Source organism: Parasteatoda tepidariorum, chromosome 7 (genome assembly GCF_043381705.1).
Source record: "Parasteatoda tepidariorum isolate YZ-2023 chromosome 7, CAS_Ptep_4.0, whole genome shotgun sequence".
NCBI lineage: Eukaryota > Metazoa > Arthropoda > Arachnida > Araneae > Theridiidae > Parasteatoda > Parasteatoda tepidariorum.
This window is the reverse complement of record NC_092210.1, coordinates 12130213-12149203: the sequence shown is the minus strand read 5'-3', so window position 1 is coordinate 12149203 and position 18991 is coordinate 12130213. Positions and strand designations below refer to the sequence as shown.

At 28.7% G+C, this 18991-nt stretch overlaps 1 protein-coding gene across 8 annotated transcripts in view; it reads right to left on the bottom strand.

The window, feature by feature from the left end:
* Positions 1-18991, bottom strand: part of LOC107445534 (transducin-like enhancer protein 4) — a 279713-nt gene that overhangs the window by 198135 nt on the left and 62587 nt on the right. For all 8 annotated transcript variants that reach the window (XM_043042558.2, XM_043042559.2, XM_043042552.2 and 5 more), the window contains 2 exons: positions 15573-15636; positions 14069-14113 (listed from right to left, as the gene is read on the bottom strand). In XM_043042558.2, the coding sequence (XP_042898492.1) occupies positions 14069-14113; positions 15573-15636 (109 nt within the window). The remainder of the gene's footprint in view (positions 1-14068; positions 14114-15572; positions 15637-18991) is intronic.

The window sequence follows — 18991 nt, the reverse complement described above, 5'->3', positions numbered from 1 at the left end:
GTGCCTCCACTTCTCACATCTAAATATTATTATCTAGTAGTATTATGAATATTTAGACATATTGGTGAACATAAGTAATTTTTCTATGTAATTATTTTTTTAAATAACATTTATATTGTTATAACAATATATTTTTCAAACCAATTTGATGAGTTCACAACCGCTATTTAATATTTTCACTTAACAAACGGGCGGATTTATTAAATACTATTTTTGCTTGCATCTCATTGCGCATGAAGCTGATCGTTATGTTCTAAATCATTTACCAGTAATAACAATAAAAAAAATTCTCTTAGTTTTAAACTTGAATTAAAAACGTAATAATAGAAGTACAGGAAAATAGTTTAAAATTACGGATACAAAAATATTCATAGAAAAACAATACCTTTATGACTTTCATTAATTTTATGCTGATGACAACCAAAACAATATTGAAATGAATGAGGAAAAACTGGATCCTACCACGTGATTTTCCGGCCGAAATAAATGCACGGACAACAATGGAAAACTGCGACACCATCATTAGATTTGTATATATAGCAAGATTAATATATAATTAAAACATAATTTTTTGTTATTGTACTGTTTGTATCGTTTACTCTTTTCTTATTGGTTTTCTTTTAAAGAATCATTGTTTCACTTTTAAAATTCATAAGACGTATTATGCACAATTCATTTTCAATAATGCGCGCTTTTAAGTTAATTTTATACATTATTGTGATGTTAACAACATTAAGAATTTACATATATTTGGTTATTGTTCTGATGGTATCTTTTACTTTCCTATGCTGATTTTCTGGAAAACAATCCTTTCTCATCCTTAAAAGTTACATGAAATACAATAGAGAAAACATGTACGCTCTTAAGTCTACTCCATTGTTGTAAATTTAACAATAATATCTTCTAACGTGTCTTAATGAATTTAATAGAAATATCTTCTGAACTATTTTACATTTCTTTAAAAAATTATTTTAAATATTTTCGGCTACATTATTATGCAATCAAAATTAATTATCATTCGGTGTAATATTATACACTTAGAAAATTTATTATTTGATTTATCATTGTACAATCGGAAACATCATGATTCGATATGTATTCAAGAACAATATATTTCGATTTTCATCACGCAATAATTAAAAAAAAAGCATTCCGAAGTATTATTAAGATTAATTAAACTTCTTCCAAGCATTATCGAAATTGGCGACCTCAAAATTTTTAAGTGTCATTTTTCTCATTTATTACTTTTTTTGTTTTGTTTACTGGTGCATTTTTACTGAAAATTAGTTACAGTATAAATTCACCAACTTAAGAACACATTATCGTTTTTTTCCCCCAGCTAATTTTTACTTAAATTTTCTGTCAGTTAACTCAATATTTAATCCGCTATTTCCAAAGATTCAGTTTCACTTCGTTTAATGTAAAAAAAAATATCATATGAGATGTGTAAGATAATGTAGAAATTTAATAAAAGGTACAGGGGAAAAACTATCATTCGTAAATATTACTTTAGCTAAATCTTAATCGAATAAAAAGTTTTTTCAAACTGTAGAATGTGTAAAATATTTCCATAGTAGTGATTCTAGGTGTTAAAACATAAACTAGAATCATAAGACCTCAAATAGTTAGAAATGGAGACTCAAAAAATAAGACAAAAAAGATAATACTGTTCTTTAATCAAGGAATTATAATTCTTTTAAACTGAAACTAATTTCTTGGCTACAAATTAGTATACTTATGTGTAAAGAAACTAACATAGTAGTGATTCTAAGAGTTAAAGCATAAGTTAGAATCATTAAACTTAAATAGTTAAACGACAACTCTAAAAATAAGACAAAAAAAGTAATACTGTTCTTTAGTCAAGGAGTTATAATTCTTATAAACAAAAGCCAATTTTTCAGCTACAAATTAAAAACAAGTATACTTATGTGTAAAGAAACTAACATAGTAGTGATTCTAAGCGTAAAGGCATAAATTAGAATCATAAAAACTTTAATAGTTAAACGGAAACTCTAAATATAAGACAAAAAAAGTATTACTGTTCTTTAGTCAAGGAGTTATAATTCTTTCAAACATAAGCTAATTTTTCGGCTACAAATTAAAAACAAGTATACTTACTTGTAAAGAAACTAACAAAGTAGTGATTCTAAGTGTTAAAGAATAAATTAAAATCAAAACCATAAAAAAGTTAAATGGAAACTCTAAAAATAAGACAAAAAAAAAGTATTACTGTTCTTTAGTCAAGGAGTTATAATTCTTTTAAACATAAGCTAATTTTTCGGCTACAAATTAAAAACAAGTATACTTACGTGTAAAGAAACTAATATAGTAGTGATTCTAAGTGTTAAAGCATAAATTAGAATCAAAACCATAAAAAGTTAAATGGAAACTCTAAAAATAAGACCAAAAAAAAGTATTACTGTTCTTTAGTCAAGGAGTTATAATTCTTTTAAACATAAGCTAATTTTTCGGCTACAAATTAAAAACAAGTATACTTATGCGTAAAGAAACTAACATGTTTATAATTAAAATAACAAACAGAACACGATGCACCTCGTTATTTTCTCAGATCCGCATTATTCGAATTCAATAACTACAAATTCGAGAGTTGCACAGAATGAGCAAAATTCTTCTTAAAATTTTGAAAGGTCTCTGATTAACAAGCAGGGGTGCACAACACTCAATGAATACTTTTAGTACAGGAAGTACTTTGAATAAGAGGAATGTACTATTTCACTAATGGTAAATGGTCTTGAGCCTTGTCTTGAAAAGTTAATGATGCGCCTTAGGAAGTCCTCAAGGTGCTTTGCAAGAGAACTAATAACTTTTATCTCTTCAAAGATTTTGAAAAGATGCCTCTTCCAAAGAGTTGAGGTATTGTTGAATACAGAACTGACTTAATTTTGGTGATGGTTCTCGAAGACTAGAATTAATCGGAAGCCTTGTCATTTAGCAGACGACTTTTACTCTTTTGTTCTAATTCAGATGGAATATTCCTCGAAGTGAAATTACATATTGGAGGAATATTATTTCTTTGTGGTTTCGATAGGTTATATCCTTGTAATGTTTTTATTCATAAAACTCATTTTAAGCTCTTTTCGAAGCTCGAGAAACGAAAAAAGTTATTGATTGAATAACTTTAACTCGAAGTAAAGCTGCAGTTTTATGTATTCTAAATTGCATAACTATATACTGCTACATTATGGGATAATGAAAATAATAGTCCGTATTTTATACTTCAAATCTTATGAAAATATGCATCTCTCAAAAAGTTGAAGCGTTGTTGAATACAGAACCAACTTAATTTTAGTGATACTTCTTCAATACTAGAATTAATCGGAAGCCCAGTCATATATTTTAGGCTGTTTTTCGGAGCTCTTGTAACGAAAAAGTCATTGTTTGAGTGTCTTTAACTCAAAATAAATCTGTAATTTCATGTATTCTATACAAGTTTATACTACTATATGATAAATACTAATGAGGCTAATAGTCTAGAAATTTATATTTTAGAGATTAAAAATACCCGGTCTGAAAAAAGTTGAGGTGTTGTTGAATACAGAACTGATTCAATTTTGGTGATGGATCTCGAAAACAATAATTTATCGAAGGATTTGTCATTTAGCAGACAACATTTACTCTTTTGTTCTAAATCAGATGGAATAATCTTCAAAGTAAAATTACATATTGGATTAATATTATTTTTTTGTAGTTAGGTTATATTCTTGTTTATGTTTTTATTCATAAAATTTGTTAAAGGCTGTTTTCAGATGCGAGAGAAACGAAAACATTGTTTCAGTATCATTAACTCCAAGTAAAGCTGTAATTCTATGTATAAAAAATTATATAAGACTATACTCATATATGACAGATATTAATGAAAATAACTGTCAGTACTTTTATACTTCGTAATAAAAAAAGTTTTTTTTATCACTGATAATACGTATCAAAAGCTTTTACAAATGTTTCAAGTCTTGGGTTATTTTTAGAAGAATCAATTTACAATCAATAATACTTTTAAAAATCAATCAATAATACTTCGCAATAAAAAACGTTTTTATCACTGATAATACGTATTAAAAGTTTTTACAAATGTTTCAAGTCTTGGGTTATTTTTAGAAAAATCAATTTTATTATCTTATGTATTTTGATAAACACTCCAACACATGAAAATTTCTTACATTTTTGCCTTAAATCAATTTACATGATTTCGTATTTGCCACTGTGTTGAAAATTGAATTCTTTCAATTCTATAAATACATAACTTGATAACATCTTTCTATAACTTCGTGAAATTCGTTGTATTTGTATCAATAGTTTTAAATGAAGATTGATTTTTGAAAATTTTAAAGTCGTTTTAATTTTTTTAACTCTAAAGATCAAGATAAATTATTTTTTTATAAAGCTTATTACATTTTTACACATTATATCACAAAGCTTATTGCTCTTCACACATCTAGCCACGTTTATCCCTTTTTTTTAATTCTTTTTATGCCACCTAAACAACGAACCTTTTTTGTAAGATATTTCTGTTTTTAAATTTCAGTATTCAATTGGCACCATGCAACGATACAAATCAATATCGAAATCAAAGAATACTTTTCTATGGAAGAAAAATACATATGTATTCCACTTTTAAAAATCATTAGTATTCTGAGAAGGATGAAGAATGTACAGTTTTGAGGAAAAGCATCTCATTTACATCAGGATTCTCATTCCGACTAGGCGTTGAAAACAATCCATGCGTGATCCTGGAGGCCCTGAGGAATCGATGCGGGGGAGGATGCTTGGGAGCGAGAAGAATCAAAGATTCAAGTGTGAGACGTGAAAGAAACATGCATCGCCAATATGTTTTAAATTAACGTGTAGAAAGAGTGTGAGAGATGCGAAACGAAGAGGAAGAAAAAAAAAGATGAAGAAGAGCAAAAGAAAGAAAAAAAATCATATCCACTAAGGAGAGGATGGAGATGCAGCACTCTGGTTTTGAGATGATCCGAAGCGCGAGGAAACAAGCCCCCCTCCCTCGGCATGGAAAAATAGAAGAAGAAAAAAAAACTGGCAGTGATGAAAAATAACTGTCAATAATTCATTCTAATGCAGTCGGGTTCTTTGATCGTGAATAACTCCCCTCTCATCCTACTGAATAAGACGCTGGCGTAACCTCGGTCGGATCTTCTTTTTCACACCCCTTTCCTCCCGCTATAAGGAATGCTGAGGATCAAAGAGGGACAGGGGATGCTGTAAGAGGAGAAAGAACGGAAGAAAAGGGTTCCGGGGACGAAGCACGTGTCAAATGAGATGCTTAGAAAGAGCAGATGGCTCCCTCGGAAACAGAATGGTTACTTTTTTTTTCTCAACTTCCCCAACAAGGCACTGAATCGAACATAGAACGAATCTTTCCTAACAAAACGAGGCATATATTTGAAATGCCAACCGCCACAATCGTCTCCATTACGGGTCATACTTGTAATTCTTAACTGTAGCTATTCATCCTTGTTTATAAATTACTCACCACGATCTCTCGTTCACTGGTCTCGTAAAAAGCATTTTTACCACAACCAGCTGCTGGCCACGGAGTTATGAGGGTAGAGATTTTTTTTATTTAGTAACCAATACCATGATGGTACAAACCATGTTTGTAATTCTTAACTGTATCTATTCGTCTAATCTATAAATTACTCATCGCAATGGTCTCGTCAAAATGATTTTGTCATTTTATGCAACAACCAATTACTGTCAAGGGGGTTATGAAGGTTATGATCTCATAATTTTGTGACTAATAATGTGATAGTAGAAATTATAGTAATTCTTAACTGTAGATATTCATCTAGTCAATAAATTACTCATAGCAATAGTCTTTTCAAAAAAGAAAAGCATTATTGCAACAGCCATTTGTTGGCAATAGAGTTAAGAGTTAAAGAATCCAGAATATCATAACCAACAGCAAGACGGTGGAGATATAATCTGGTGGTGATCGTGCAATGACTACATTTTCCCTCCTAAGACAAGCTGGTATTTAACGATTTGAAGCTGAATAGATTCAAAGTCACCATCGAGGACTGAATCCCAGTATTATACAATTACAGTTCCCAAACCACTGAACCATTATGGCTCATCGATGTTCTTGTAGTGTTAGGAGAACTAAGTTTAAAAAAAATTTGCAATTTTTATATACATTCCTATAGACATAATATCACATATACAAATTATTTTTAAAGATTATGATTTCTACATTTTTTTGTTATGCGTTTGTGTTTTAAAACAATTCTAATTATTTAAAGCTTCAAGTGATATCCAAATGAAAACAATGTATTTTAGAGTGCGCCAATAAAAAAATGCATCACCCTGAAAAACTTCCGATCTAATGATCGGATCTTTACGTTGCAGGATTCAATCTTAATGGTTCGAGGGGTGACCTAAAATAGGCTAATTAATCAGCGTAAATGATATTTTAAATTACGAAATCTGATTTAAAAAAACGTACTTTCTCTGAATAACCATTAATTCTCTTCGACGGATTTGGATTTCTGACCCTCAAAATATAGGGGGTGGTTACAATCTGGGAAATATGTTCTCACCAGTTTAGTCAAAAGAGAAGTTTGAGCCTCTTAACCTCTTCTGTTAATGTCTTCTTCCGTTGGGCCTCTTCTGTTAATTTTACTTTTTGCGCGTCTCGCCATATTTCAAGATTAAACTTTTTAAGCGAATTTAAAATTTTTTACACACAATTATAAAATTCATTGTCCAAAATATAATTCTATGCAAAAAATAATTTTTGGTAAATATTTATTATTATTTTATTTAATAATAGTCAAAAATGTTTTGATTTATAAGGTATAAAATTTTTTTACATAATTTCAAAGAATGTAACTTTACGTGGCAAAATACAAAATTTGATCGAAATCGGTAGAATAGTTCCCGAGAAATCGAAATTTAAATATACGACTTTTGTAAAATTGAGTCCTAGCACGTGGTGTTCCGATCATTAGATTAAAAGTTATTTAAGGTTGGTCGGTTTTTTTGGATAATATTTATTGTACTCGAAGTAACTTTTATTTCGAAAAATTTTGTAAAATATCAAATTTTATTTACCGTAACCACAGTAACTTTGTTATTTGCAGAAGTTTTGCTGAATTTTAAATTTAATAGAGTTAAAACCCATGTTCTAAATTACTTAAAAGTCACAAAACATAAGTCTATAAATTTTGAAGGTTGAGTATTATGCCTTAAATTGCCTGTTAAATTCTTTATTCGAATAACTTACGTAATTAATGTACATTAAGAATATTGTAAAAAGGCTAAATCTAGAAATTTTAGATGAATTACGCAAATTAGCATTAGTTAAAACTGATCTCGGTACAAAAAAAAGTTTAAAGCATGAAAATGTTTTTGTCATATTTTCATTAATTTTTAACTACTCTTACAAAAGAATTTGTAAACATACATATGTATAACAATACGCATGTTTTGAAATGTTATAAAATATAAATAATTATATTTAAGTATTATTTCTAATATGATTAGTGAGTATAACAGCCTCAATAAGCAATAAAGAAGCAAATTGTTACAAATATATAATTAATATTCCCTTCATTGTTAGAAAAGCCTTGAGTATATTATTTATAAATGAGACTGTATATCATAATTATTTGTATTTCAATATTTCTTGAGTAATTGTCAGAAAAATGTTTTAAAACTATAAAGCAGACATATTGTTCAAACTTTCTAATAAAACACGAGAATTACTATTCATCTTTGTGAAGGAAGTTGTCTGGATTTAAAATAATTAATGTTAAAATAAATGACGTTTTAAAAGAAATATGTGTAAAAAAAATTTTAAATTATTGTGCTGTAAATAGATTAAACTAAACTAGAAAGTTTGACGAAATAATAGTAATAGAATTGAGTAACAATAACTTCTGTCATGTTAAAAAAATTTCCTTTCTTTATAACAATACATATTTTAAGTAATAAATTTTGTTCAATTAATCTTTAATTGTTTAAATTAATTTATCACATACTTAATTTATCTTTAAAAATATTTAGTGTAATTAATATGAATTAAATGAAATTTTAACTGTTATGTAAAATAGAGTGGTAGTATATGGCATATAATTAATAACTTCATTAATTTCAATTAAAAACAATTTAGTAGGCTATTCATTAAGTAATTTAATGAATGTAATTTAAATTAACTATTGCAAAACTAATAAAAATATATGAAAAAATAAAAATAATCGCTAGATACTTGAGACAAACAAAAAGAAACATTTATTTTTATTGTAAAATTGTGATTTTATTTATTGTAAAATTTCACACATGCCGTAAGTGGAATTCGTAAATTGTTATTCTTTTTTTTTTTTTTTTAAGAAAAGGAAAATGTAGAAGTTGTGATTTTATGCCTTAAAAATTACATCATAGACAAAAGATTAATGAAAACTATTGAACGTCCCNAAAAACAAAAAAAAAAAAAAAAAAAAATTAACGTTTACCAAGCAAACCTACATACAAGACGGCGATTATATTGCGATACAAGACGGCGATACAAGACGGCGATTATATTGTATTATATAATTATATTATATTATATAATATAATAATATTATGTCACATAATATATATTATATGAAATAATATAATTTTATTATATTATATAATTTATATTATATTATATAATTAATATGTATTATATAATTTATACTATATAAAAAAATCGAAGATGCACGTAAAAAATACAAAGGTATACCGTAAAAAAATGAACTTCATAGCAGTTTCAGGTAACTATCTTTTCTGCAGCCATTTTCCAAAAATGGTTCAGCTCTCTTTACTCATTAATTAGATAATTAATATTTTTGAATGTTTTGCTTATGCTTTGAACTTTTAAAATATTTTTTCCTATTTTTTTTTTTTTTNTTTTTTTTTTTTTTTTTTTTTTTTTTTTTTTTTTTTTTTTTTTTTAAGTTTAAACATTCCGCATACTATTATATGTTTTTGGTATAATGTTTTAGATCATTCGAAAGAAATTGTTTTTTTTTTTTTTACTGGAATCCTTTTTTTGTTAGATGTTATTTAATTATTTAGGTAAATTATTAAACTATTTAGGTTAATTTTCAGAACACTAAAATAAAATGACAAACTGAAAAAAAGAGCATTTTCGACACTTCTTTCTTTTTCCTTTTAATAAGAGTTTTAAGGTCACAAAAGCAGCTAGTAATATTTGTGCTATGTATGAAGAGATTGTCATAACTTAAAAATCTCTCGTAATTGGCATACCAAATTTAAAATTGGTAATTTTTACCTCAAAGACACACCTCGTTTTGACAGTCCAGATAAGTTTTATGTAATAGTTGTAGATAAGTTAAACTATTTTTTTGCCCAATAATTCCCGTCAACCGACAAAGGAACTTGCAAAGAAATATAATGTTTTCACACTTCAAACGCTTAAAAAATGTAAAAAAAATTTAGGAACTTATTTGAAAATTGGAACTTAAATAAAAATTTAAAAAAGGAACTTAGTTTGGTACTTCGTTTTGAGCAGTCCATATCAGTTCGTTGCAAAGCGATTAAACTATTTTTTTACGCAAAAATTCACATCAATCGACAAGAGAACTTGCAAAGAAAATAGAATGTTTTCAGACTTTAAACATTAAAAAAAATTTAAAAATAGGAACTTAAAATTTTTTTATTTAAAAATAGGTCCTAAAAAATGGAATTTAAATAGAAACTAATAAAAGAACTTAGTAGCCAACCCAATATCTTTTAATATTAAAATATGGTAACTAAGCTCACTGAAACATATTTCAATAAGTAAAATAATGCAAAAATATTAGTTACTTAATAAGGAGAGAAAAATCACATAATTCTTTTTAAGATAACAAAGAAGTAGAATAACTTTTCTGAACTTTAAGATCAGATTGTGATCTCATTTGCAACTTTTTTATCTTTAATTCGGCGATCATAAATTTGATTTAGAATTTTCTAGTTATGAAACCTGACCTTATAAATCTGTAGCGTATTATGCAATAATAAAAAAGCAGTCGGAAAGAATTTAAAAAAAAAAATACATCAGGTAAAAACTTGCTCAATTAGAAACAAAACAAGTTTCGTGTAGCTCTGCAGCTAAATCTGCAGCATTCGTGATTTAATAAAGCACAATTTTGAGGTCAAGAGAGGCTAATTGGAGTGTCTTAACAGAGATTCCTAATCAAACTTATTTTTCATTTATGATGCGTGACTTAGTCGGATAAAATCCTTATTTCAGTTTATGTATGTGATAAATAAAGATAAATATTGTTTTGATAAACTGTTCTACACGATTATGCAGCAAACATAAAAAAAATATTGAATATTGTAAGTTAGGTAAAATTTACTTTTCTAAAGTTCGTGAACTTTCATGGAGAAACAAAATTTATCATTCCTCAATTAAGGAAGTTTCAGACAATTAGAGTTTTATAAAATTTGAAGTTTCATAACGAGAGCAAAAATTAATTAATTGACAAAAGCAACTTTGTGAAGTTTGAATTTTTAATATTAAATTTCACAAAAGTCCTTCATATTAAGATTTGTGACTTAATGTGGAGGACCGAAATCGATCATTCTTCAATCAAGCATATTTTATGAAATTCAAATTGTTTTAGATTCATGACTTTATATGGAGAATCGAAATTGATCATTCTTCAATCAAGTAAATTTTATGAAATTCAAATTGTTTTAGATTCATGACTTTGTATGGAGAATCGAAATTGATTATTCTTCAATCAAGTAAATTTTATGAAATTCAAATTTTTTTAGATTCATGACTTTATATGGAGAATCGAAATCGACCATTCTTCACTGAAGTACATTTTATGAAATTCAAATTTTTTTAGATTCATGACTTTATATGGAGAATCGAATTCGATCATTCCTCAATCATTCAAACTTTGATAAATTTTACTTATTAAGATTTTTAATTATATATGTAGGACCGAAATCTATCATTCATCAATCTCACAATTTTTGTGAAATTTATTTATTTATTTTAAGATTTATAACTTTATATGGAGAACCGAAATCGATTATTCTTCAAGCAAAACAAGTTGTGAAATTTTAATTTTCTATGAAATATATGACTTTATATGGAGGGACGATATCGATTACTTCTCAATCAAGCAAAATTTATGAAATTAATTTATTTATTTTTAAGATTTGTGACTTTATATCCTGGACCGAAATGAGTCAAACAAATCATGGAAAACTTACATTTTATAAGAGTTGTGGCTTTTTCTGGAGGATTAAAATAAATTATACTTCAGTCATGCAAATTTAGTGTATTTAGACTTTTAATTAGTTTGTGACCCTTTATGGCGGATTGAAATTGATTATTGCTCATTCAAGTATTTATATATATAAACACATAAAGTTTTTTCTTTCCAATAAAAATACACTCTAGAATCCACATATATGACACATCACTTCTTTTCTTACTTTATTCGCGCTGCTGTAGTCCCAGCACAAATACAGGGGCTGTAAAGATGGTGGCCTAAGTAAGAATAAGGAAGACCCGATTCGACTTCTTAAAGAGATTGAGACACTCACTCAACGCAAATACAGCAGTACGCCCCCCCCCCGCACACTCAGTTCCCCGCATTTCTACACATCAATGCTTTCTACACATGGATGTCGAAAACAAAAATGAAGAATAAAATAAATCTCATAAAATAAGACTTCTCAAATATTCGTTTTTATTATTGGAAAATACGGAGATTTCAATGCAGCCGAAGGCTGTGTTAATTCAGTTAAAAGGTTAGCACTTTTCTTTTTTTCACATCAAAAAGATCCTCTCTTTCTATCATCATTCCTTTCTTTCCAATCCAAACTGCTTTCAACCCCCCCCCCCCTTGTCGTCAAACCCCCCACCACCACTCTTCTTGTCTTGGCTATAAGCTTTTCACAAAAGTCGGCGATTAAAAATCGGTAAATGAAATGTTGACATGGTGTTTCGTGAAATCGGTTTACTGGGAATGAGGTTTGCAATTAGTAGCTCGATAAAATTGTTTGGCGTCTCTTTTTTTACCGGATGGGTTCTTTTCACCGCCAAGTAAGAATTGATGTTAGAATTGGCAGTCACTTAGCTTTGCGAACGAAATGTATTTTTGTTTTATCGATTCTTATTTGGCTAATAAATAATTTATTTGCTTTAGATACAATAATTGAAATATGAAGATGTATTATTAATTTTTAGCATTAAAAAGATAATTGAACGAATAACAATGAATTATTTAAAATCCCATACAATTTAAGAGCTTAATGTGAGAACATGTTAAACCCTGTTTTGGAAACACTTAAAACATATTATGGTTGATTTTAAACATAAATCATCAATTTGTTTGGTAAAGTATTCTTAACGACAGATTCTATAAATAATTTGTCTCAAATTCAATCTGATATGTTAAGCTATATTTTGAAACACTATAGTTTTAAAACTTAATAGGTTTGACTTCAAACATACAACATTATTTTGATAAAGTTTCAGATAAGGTAGTGGAGGAAAAACTTTGTACAAATAGTTACTGGCTGTTTCATTACACTCCAAAAAGTTTATTTTCCTCGGTTAATTCTCTATAAAACATGTTTAGTGATAGTTTCAGAACACTAAAATTTGAAAACATGCTATGGTTGACAATAAACAAAGAACATTCTTTTTTCTGCCAGCAAATTCTTTAGATAAGATGATTTTCACCGAAACAGAATCAAACTTCACAAAACAAACTTTCACAGAAGAAAATTTAACAAAAACAGCTACCTGTTGTTCTTTATGTTCCAAAAATAAATTTTCTCAGATTGCACACACTGTAAAAAATTTTGGTGTATAGTTTCCACCATTTTTGTGCAAAATAAAACTTTTTATTTACCTTTTTACTATTATAGTTTTATTTATACTTTTTTTTTTGGTTATTAACTGAGACAATGCATATTATTATGTGCATTAGAATCAATTTAATGTATTCATTGTAAAAATATATAATAATGTATTCGCACTAATACTTTCAAACTATTGTTTATTTGTAAATATTTATATCTTTTTTTGCACTGTAAATACACTTCTGCATTTAAAAATGTATTTAGTTTACCTCAATATCAAAAATGATAGCAACTATACATCAAAATGCTTTACTGCAAGGAATATTTTAGGTATTATTTTGAAAAATTTAAATTTTAAAACATATAGGGAACTACAAACATAGAACGTTAATTTATTTTACAAAGTTCTTAGATAAGGCAATCTTTAACCAGAGAGAAAAAAACTGAAATAAACAGCTACTGTTCGCTAACTTACGACCTAAAAATAATTTTTTCAAGGTTCCACTAAATATGTTAAGCCAAATTTTAAAAACACTAAAATTTAAAAACATATTACCGTTGAAATATAAACATAAAACACTAATTCTTTTTTTTTCCTTGAGTCTTTAAGTGAGATAGTTTTCAACGAGGGAAGAATACTTAATATAAAAAGCCCAAACGAGAAAAGAATTGCTATAAGCAGCTTCTGGTTGTATCCTTACGATCGAAATTTTTTTCCTGATTCAACTCAATATGTTAAGCAAAAATTTGAAAACACTAAAATTTCAAAATATGTTAATTTTGAATATAATGATGGAACGCTAACTCTTCTTTTTTTCCTCAAGTCTTTAAATGAGATGATTTCCAACGAGAGAAGAAAACTTAATGTAAACAGCCCAAAAGAAAAAAACTTATATAAACAGCTACTGGTTGTTTCTTTATGGCCAAAAAATATTTTTTTATGTTTCCACTCAATATGTTAAGTGATATTTTGTAAACACTAATATTTAAAAGCATATTAAGATTGGCTGTAAACATAGAACTTCATTTTATTATAGTAAGTCTTTAAATAAGGCGGTTTCCAGCAGAAGGAGAAAAAAGCTTCATATATATAGATTTAAGTTGTTTATTTCTGCATAAAAGGAGTTTCTGTAGTAAAGAATTTTCTTGCAATCTCACTTAACATGTTTTTTCATCAAGCCCTTCAATTATAAATCATGGGAAAAAAAGTTTTAAAAAAATCACTTACTTGCTTATGCATCTCGACGTTGAGGCCGTACGACATTTCGTAATACTGAAAATAGATTAAAAATTTATATGAAACATAATTTTTCATGATAAAAAACTATTTTAAGAAAGTCTATATAATTTATAGTGAGAAGTAAAGTAAATAGTTATACACTGTAAAAGCACTGGCACTATGGGTATTTCTTACTGCAAAATCGATTTTTATCGTAAAATATTATATCGCAATTTTTACAGTAACGTTTATTTAATTAGAGTAATTCAGTGATTTAACGGTATTTATTACTGTAAAATTTTCAGTATATCAGGTTTTTGGTTCAATGATATGCTTCGGTAAAAATGGATTTTACGGTAAAAAGAACCGGCACCCTGAATACTGGCACTTTTCACTGTAATTTGAACCAAAAAGCCTTAATTCTAGTTAATAAAACCAAAATATACTGTACTTAAACTATTCATTTAACAATTTCTCCGTTCATATGTAAACGGTTCAGCAGAATTTTTGGCATTCAAAGTTATAGTTCTTATTACCAGACATCTAGTAAAAAAATACATAACTGAAAAGTAAATTTAACCGACTAAATGGTTTTTATGCCATTCTTTAAGATATCATGATAAGGTTACTCAGCTTTACTGCATTTAAAAAATTCTATCCTACATTATAATACCACATTTCATTGCTTATTTCACTAAAATCATTACCTTAGTGCTTTTGTAAAAATTAGCGATATTTGTGGTGTTCCCATAGTGTCAGAAACACAGAAAATGTTACTATATTCTGACTGTTGGCCATATTTTTTTCTTGATGTAATATTTCATTTTGTTGCAATATCAATTCTTTGTGTTTAAATACTCATTAAGGGCCAAGATCACCCAAAAAAAATTTTAAAAAAAACTGGTTACTCAATAATTACATTTTTTGAAGCTTAGCTTTGAAAAAAAAAAGCATTGGCATTGATCATATTATTAATCACAATCTAACCAACGCTAAAAAATACGAAATTAGTCAAAAACGAACTTTTTACACAAACTTCTTACAACGGTAAAAAAAGAAACGTTTGCACAGTTGTAATTCGAAAATTGTTTAAGATTCAAAATTTAATATTTTATTGTATGAGACAACAACAACAGTAAAACACTTCTTACAACAGCAAAAAACGTTGCGTTTTCGCAGCTGTAATTCGAAAATTCCAACCACAACAGAAAAACACTTTTTACAACAGCAAAAAACGTTGCGTTTTCGCAGCTGTAATTCGAAAATTCCAACGACAACAGAAAAACACTTTTTACAACAGCAAAAAACGTTGCGTTTTCGCAGCTGTAATTCGAAAATTGTTTAAGATACAAATTTTAATATTTTATTGTGTGAGACACGCAATAAATAATAGTCTAATATTGATAAATTGTGTTAATACTATAGAATACATATGATACAGAATACTTATAAATACACTAGCTTCTGCAGTAATTATGATGTTAAATAATACTAAAATTCATCAGAAACTTACCATGACGTAATGCCTTTGCATTTCTGTCTTCTCACTAGCTAATTTTTCACACTCGAGTTTTAGGCTGAAAAAAAGTTAAAAGCTTTCAATAAGAAGTTTAATCATTTTAAAGTAAAAATTTAATTAAAATTTTTAATACTAACTTTAAGTGAAAATGTTTTATAAATGTTTTTAAAAATTAATACTAGTATGGAACTTTATAGAAAATTAATAAACCGAAAGTGTTCATGACTTTCGCTAATCAAATGACAAATTTATTACAAAAAGTACAGCAAAGCATTCACGCAACAGCCTGTTTTTGCCCAATGGATCATGGTTAAGTTTAAATCCCTTAAAAATTGTGCCATCGCAGCTCGTCTATTACTGAACCTAACATATCAACAAATGTTATTTAGACATTCAGGTCATTTAACCTTTTAGTGCGGTTATAACCTTATATTGTGTAAGCGTTTCAAAATGAATTTTGAAACGCTTATTTAAATCCTATACCACAATTAGGATGATTATTTAAATCCTATACCACAATGGTCTTTTCTTAACTTGCTTACTATGTATAATGACTCTATATGTTTCAGAATTAAAACTGCAGACGAATTAACGTTTTCCTACTCGTTCGATTCCAAGAACTGAATCGGACATGGAAAATTTGCCAATTAGGTTACTTAGGATATCGTAACAGATATCCTATATTAATTGCAAAATCGAGACAATATGGCATTGGTTAATTTTATTTGTGAAACATATCTAACTAAGCATTTTTAACTTACCTTTAGCTGAACGCAATACTTCAGCTATTTTCAAATCTCTAACATTTACAGCTCATTATAATCTCCATATAACACAATCGGAAATGCCTTAAAATTGTGTTCGCAATTCAGGGAGTAGTTATATAGAATATTTGATTTCATTTTAAATTGTGAAGTTAATGTAGTTTATAAACACATTTTAACGGAAGGTATATTGTAAGTGTCAGTGCAATTTAGAATTCTTAATATTCGTTATGACTTAAGGTTTTGAAAAGCTAAAAACGCTATTTTAACAGAAATACCAAAATAGCACAAACAAAATTAACCTCAGCTATTTTGTCTCGCTGCCACATAAATGAACCTGACTATACAATAAAATTCACCATCAAAACACACAGTCAAGAAATAAGTTACACGGTTATAGATAGAAAGCATACACCAGGGGTTTCTTAACAGGTTTCAGTACACTAAAAAGATCAGACATACATTCTTTGTATCAAGAAAATCTGACAGAAACGGAGTATTCTGCATTGCAAATTAATCAGATAATATATTTCTTTATTCTTAGATTGAGTGAAATTTATACATTCTAAAAAGAGGCTTTCTGGAGGCTGTTTAGTCCCTTTAGAAGATTCATCAGTGCACCTGCTGGATCGATATCGTCAGTCATAAATAATGGAAGCAGCCGATGAATTTGGGAATATCTCCCCCACCCCCGCCACTTCAAATAAGTAAATAAAGAGCGTAGTTAAAAGGCTTTTATTTTTACGCGAAATTTTTTTTCTTACTCTTTTAAATATGCGAGATTCAAATATTCTCATCAAGCGCTTTCTAATATCCTACGGTTAGAAGGTTCATTAAAATATATTGCCAAGCCTTACCCGCGAGCATAGAATAGAAAAAAATTACTCTTCCCCCCAGAATACCGCTTCAGTGCCCCCCTACGTCTCATGAAGACGTAGAGAAAAAAAACTGCCCTAGGACACGAAGAGATTCGGTGGATAGAAAACTGAAAGACTAGAGGGAGGAGCAAATGAAAAAAAAAACAGCTACTGTTTTTTTTCTCTTCCACCTTCTAATGCAAGGAGCGAAGCGGCCCTTGTTTTTTTACGCTCTTAAAATCTTAAAAAACCATGTTTGTATTTTAAAAACCATTAATGACTAAGCTCTTTTTTAATTTTTTTACCCCGTCTCTAAATGAAAGGAGAGACAAAAAAGAAGGGGGCAGTAGAAAAAAAAATCGTTTGTGGAAGTAGCGCGTGGGGGTGGGGCAGAGCGAGCGCGAAATGAAGACGCAGACACGAGCAGTAATGAAAAACAGCCGGCCAAAAAAAAAAAGAGGGGGTTAGAAAGAAAAAAAAACATTTTCCAAATGACGATGGTTGAATGTAGAAAGAAAGAAAAAAAATTAGAATGAAATGAGGGTGGGGTGGGGAATGTGAAAAAAAAAATTGTATGTATACCCGGGCAGCGCCCTTACATCGTTTTTAATAAGAACATTCGTTAAAAAAGAAACGAATGCGAAGTTTTTATGAGAGGCAAAATACTTAATGGGGAAGAAAGTCGTTACGGTCTGAGGATGTAGCAACAACAAAAAAAGAAAAAAAGAAAACTTGTTAAGAGATGCAAATGCATTTCGATTAGAAAAACTCATTAACGAAGGATGGTACACGCCCTCGCCCCCTAGTCCCCCCCGCAACTGGGCGCCAGAATCCTTGTCCTCTCGTGCGCTAGTGACACGTGTTTGTGCAACTTCGCATGTCCCACCCCCACAATCCGACTCTTCCTCTTATTAAAAGAAGTTTATCCCCCACCCCCAAACAAAAAAAAGAGGAGGATTTGTTTTTTCTCTCCTCTTTTACTTCATCTTCTTTTAATTCCCTCTTCTAAGTGAGAGCTGAAAAAAAGTCTCAGCCCCCCCCCCCATTTTAATTCCATGCTTTTTCGTCCAGGAAGGACCAATGATTCTGCAGTTGAGGCAATCATATGCAGAAATTTGGGCAGTACTACTTTGCGAAAGGGGGGGGTTCTAGTTATTATGGATTGATTAACAAGAGGGGGTGGGGGATGTTATAGCAACTAATAATGAGAATCGAAACTTTTTTATGAGAAATAATGAGGAATTATCTTTCAACACAAAATTCGATGTCTGCATTTTTGTTTGGTTCAGTGATCAATAAATTCTTTAAATTTGAGAGAGAGTTTGAAAACGGAACAGCGATGGTTTAATTTTAATTTCATAATTTCTACATCAATGTGTTTTGATAAAAAAAAAAACGGCAGAAAATATTTAAACGAAAAGCAGGAAACTTAAATAATGCTAAAATAAATTTAAAATACGCAAGTCTAGTGAAAAAAAATTTTTTTTAATGTTTTAACAATTTAAAAGATAATGATAATTATGATGCGGATGAAATGAAATAATAAATTAAATTTGTTAATTGTGTTTGTAATTGTACAATGCGTAGGAAATATCACTGAAATTAGTTCGCAAAAATTATTGCATTGTTCATTATACTAAATTGAAAAAAAATAGTAAGGATGATACAGAGATTCTTCAGCACTTTCAGCCACGTATCCAAACACTCAGCGAAATATCCAACAGCGCAGTCTCGAGTAAGTGAGTAATTACTTGTGCACTGCGAATTTATTTAATTAGAGGAGTACAGAGAG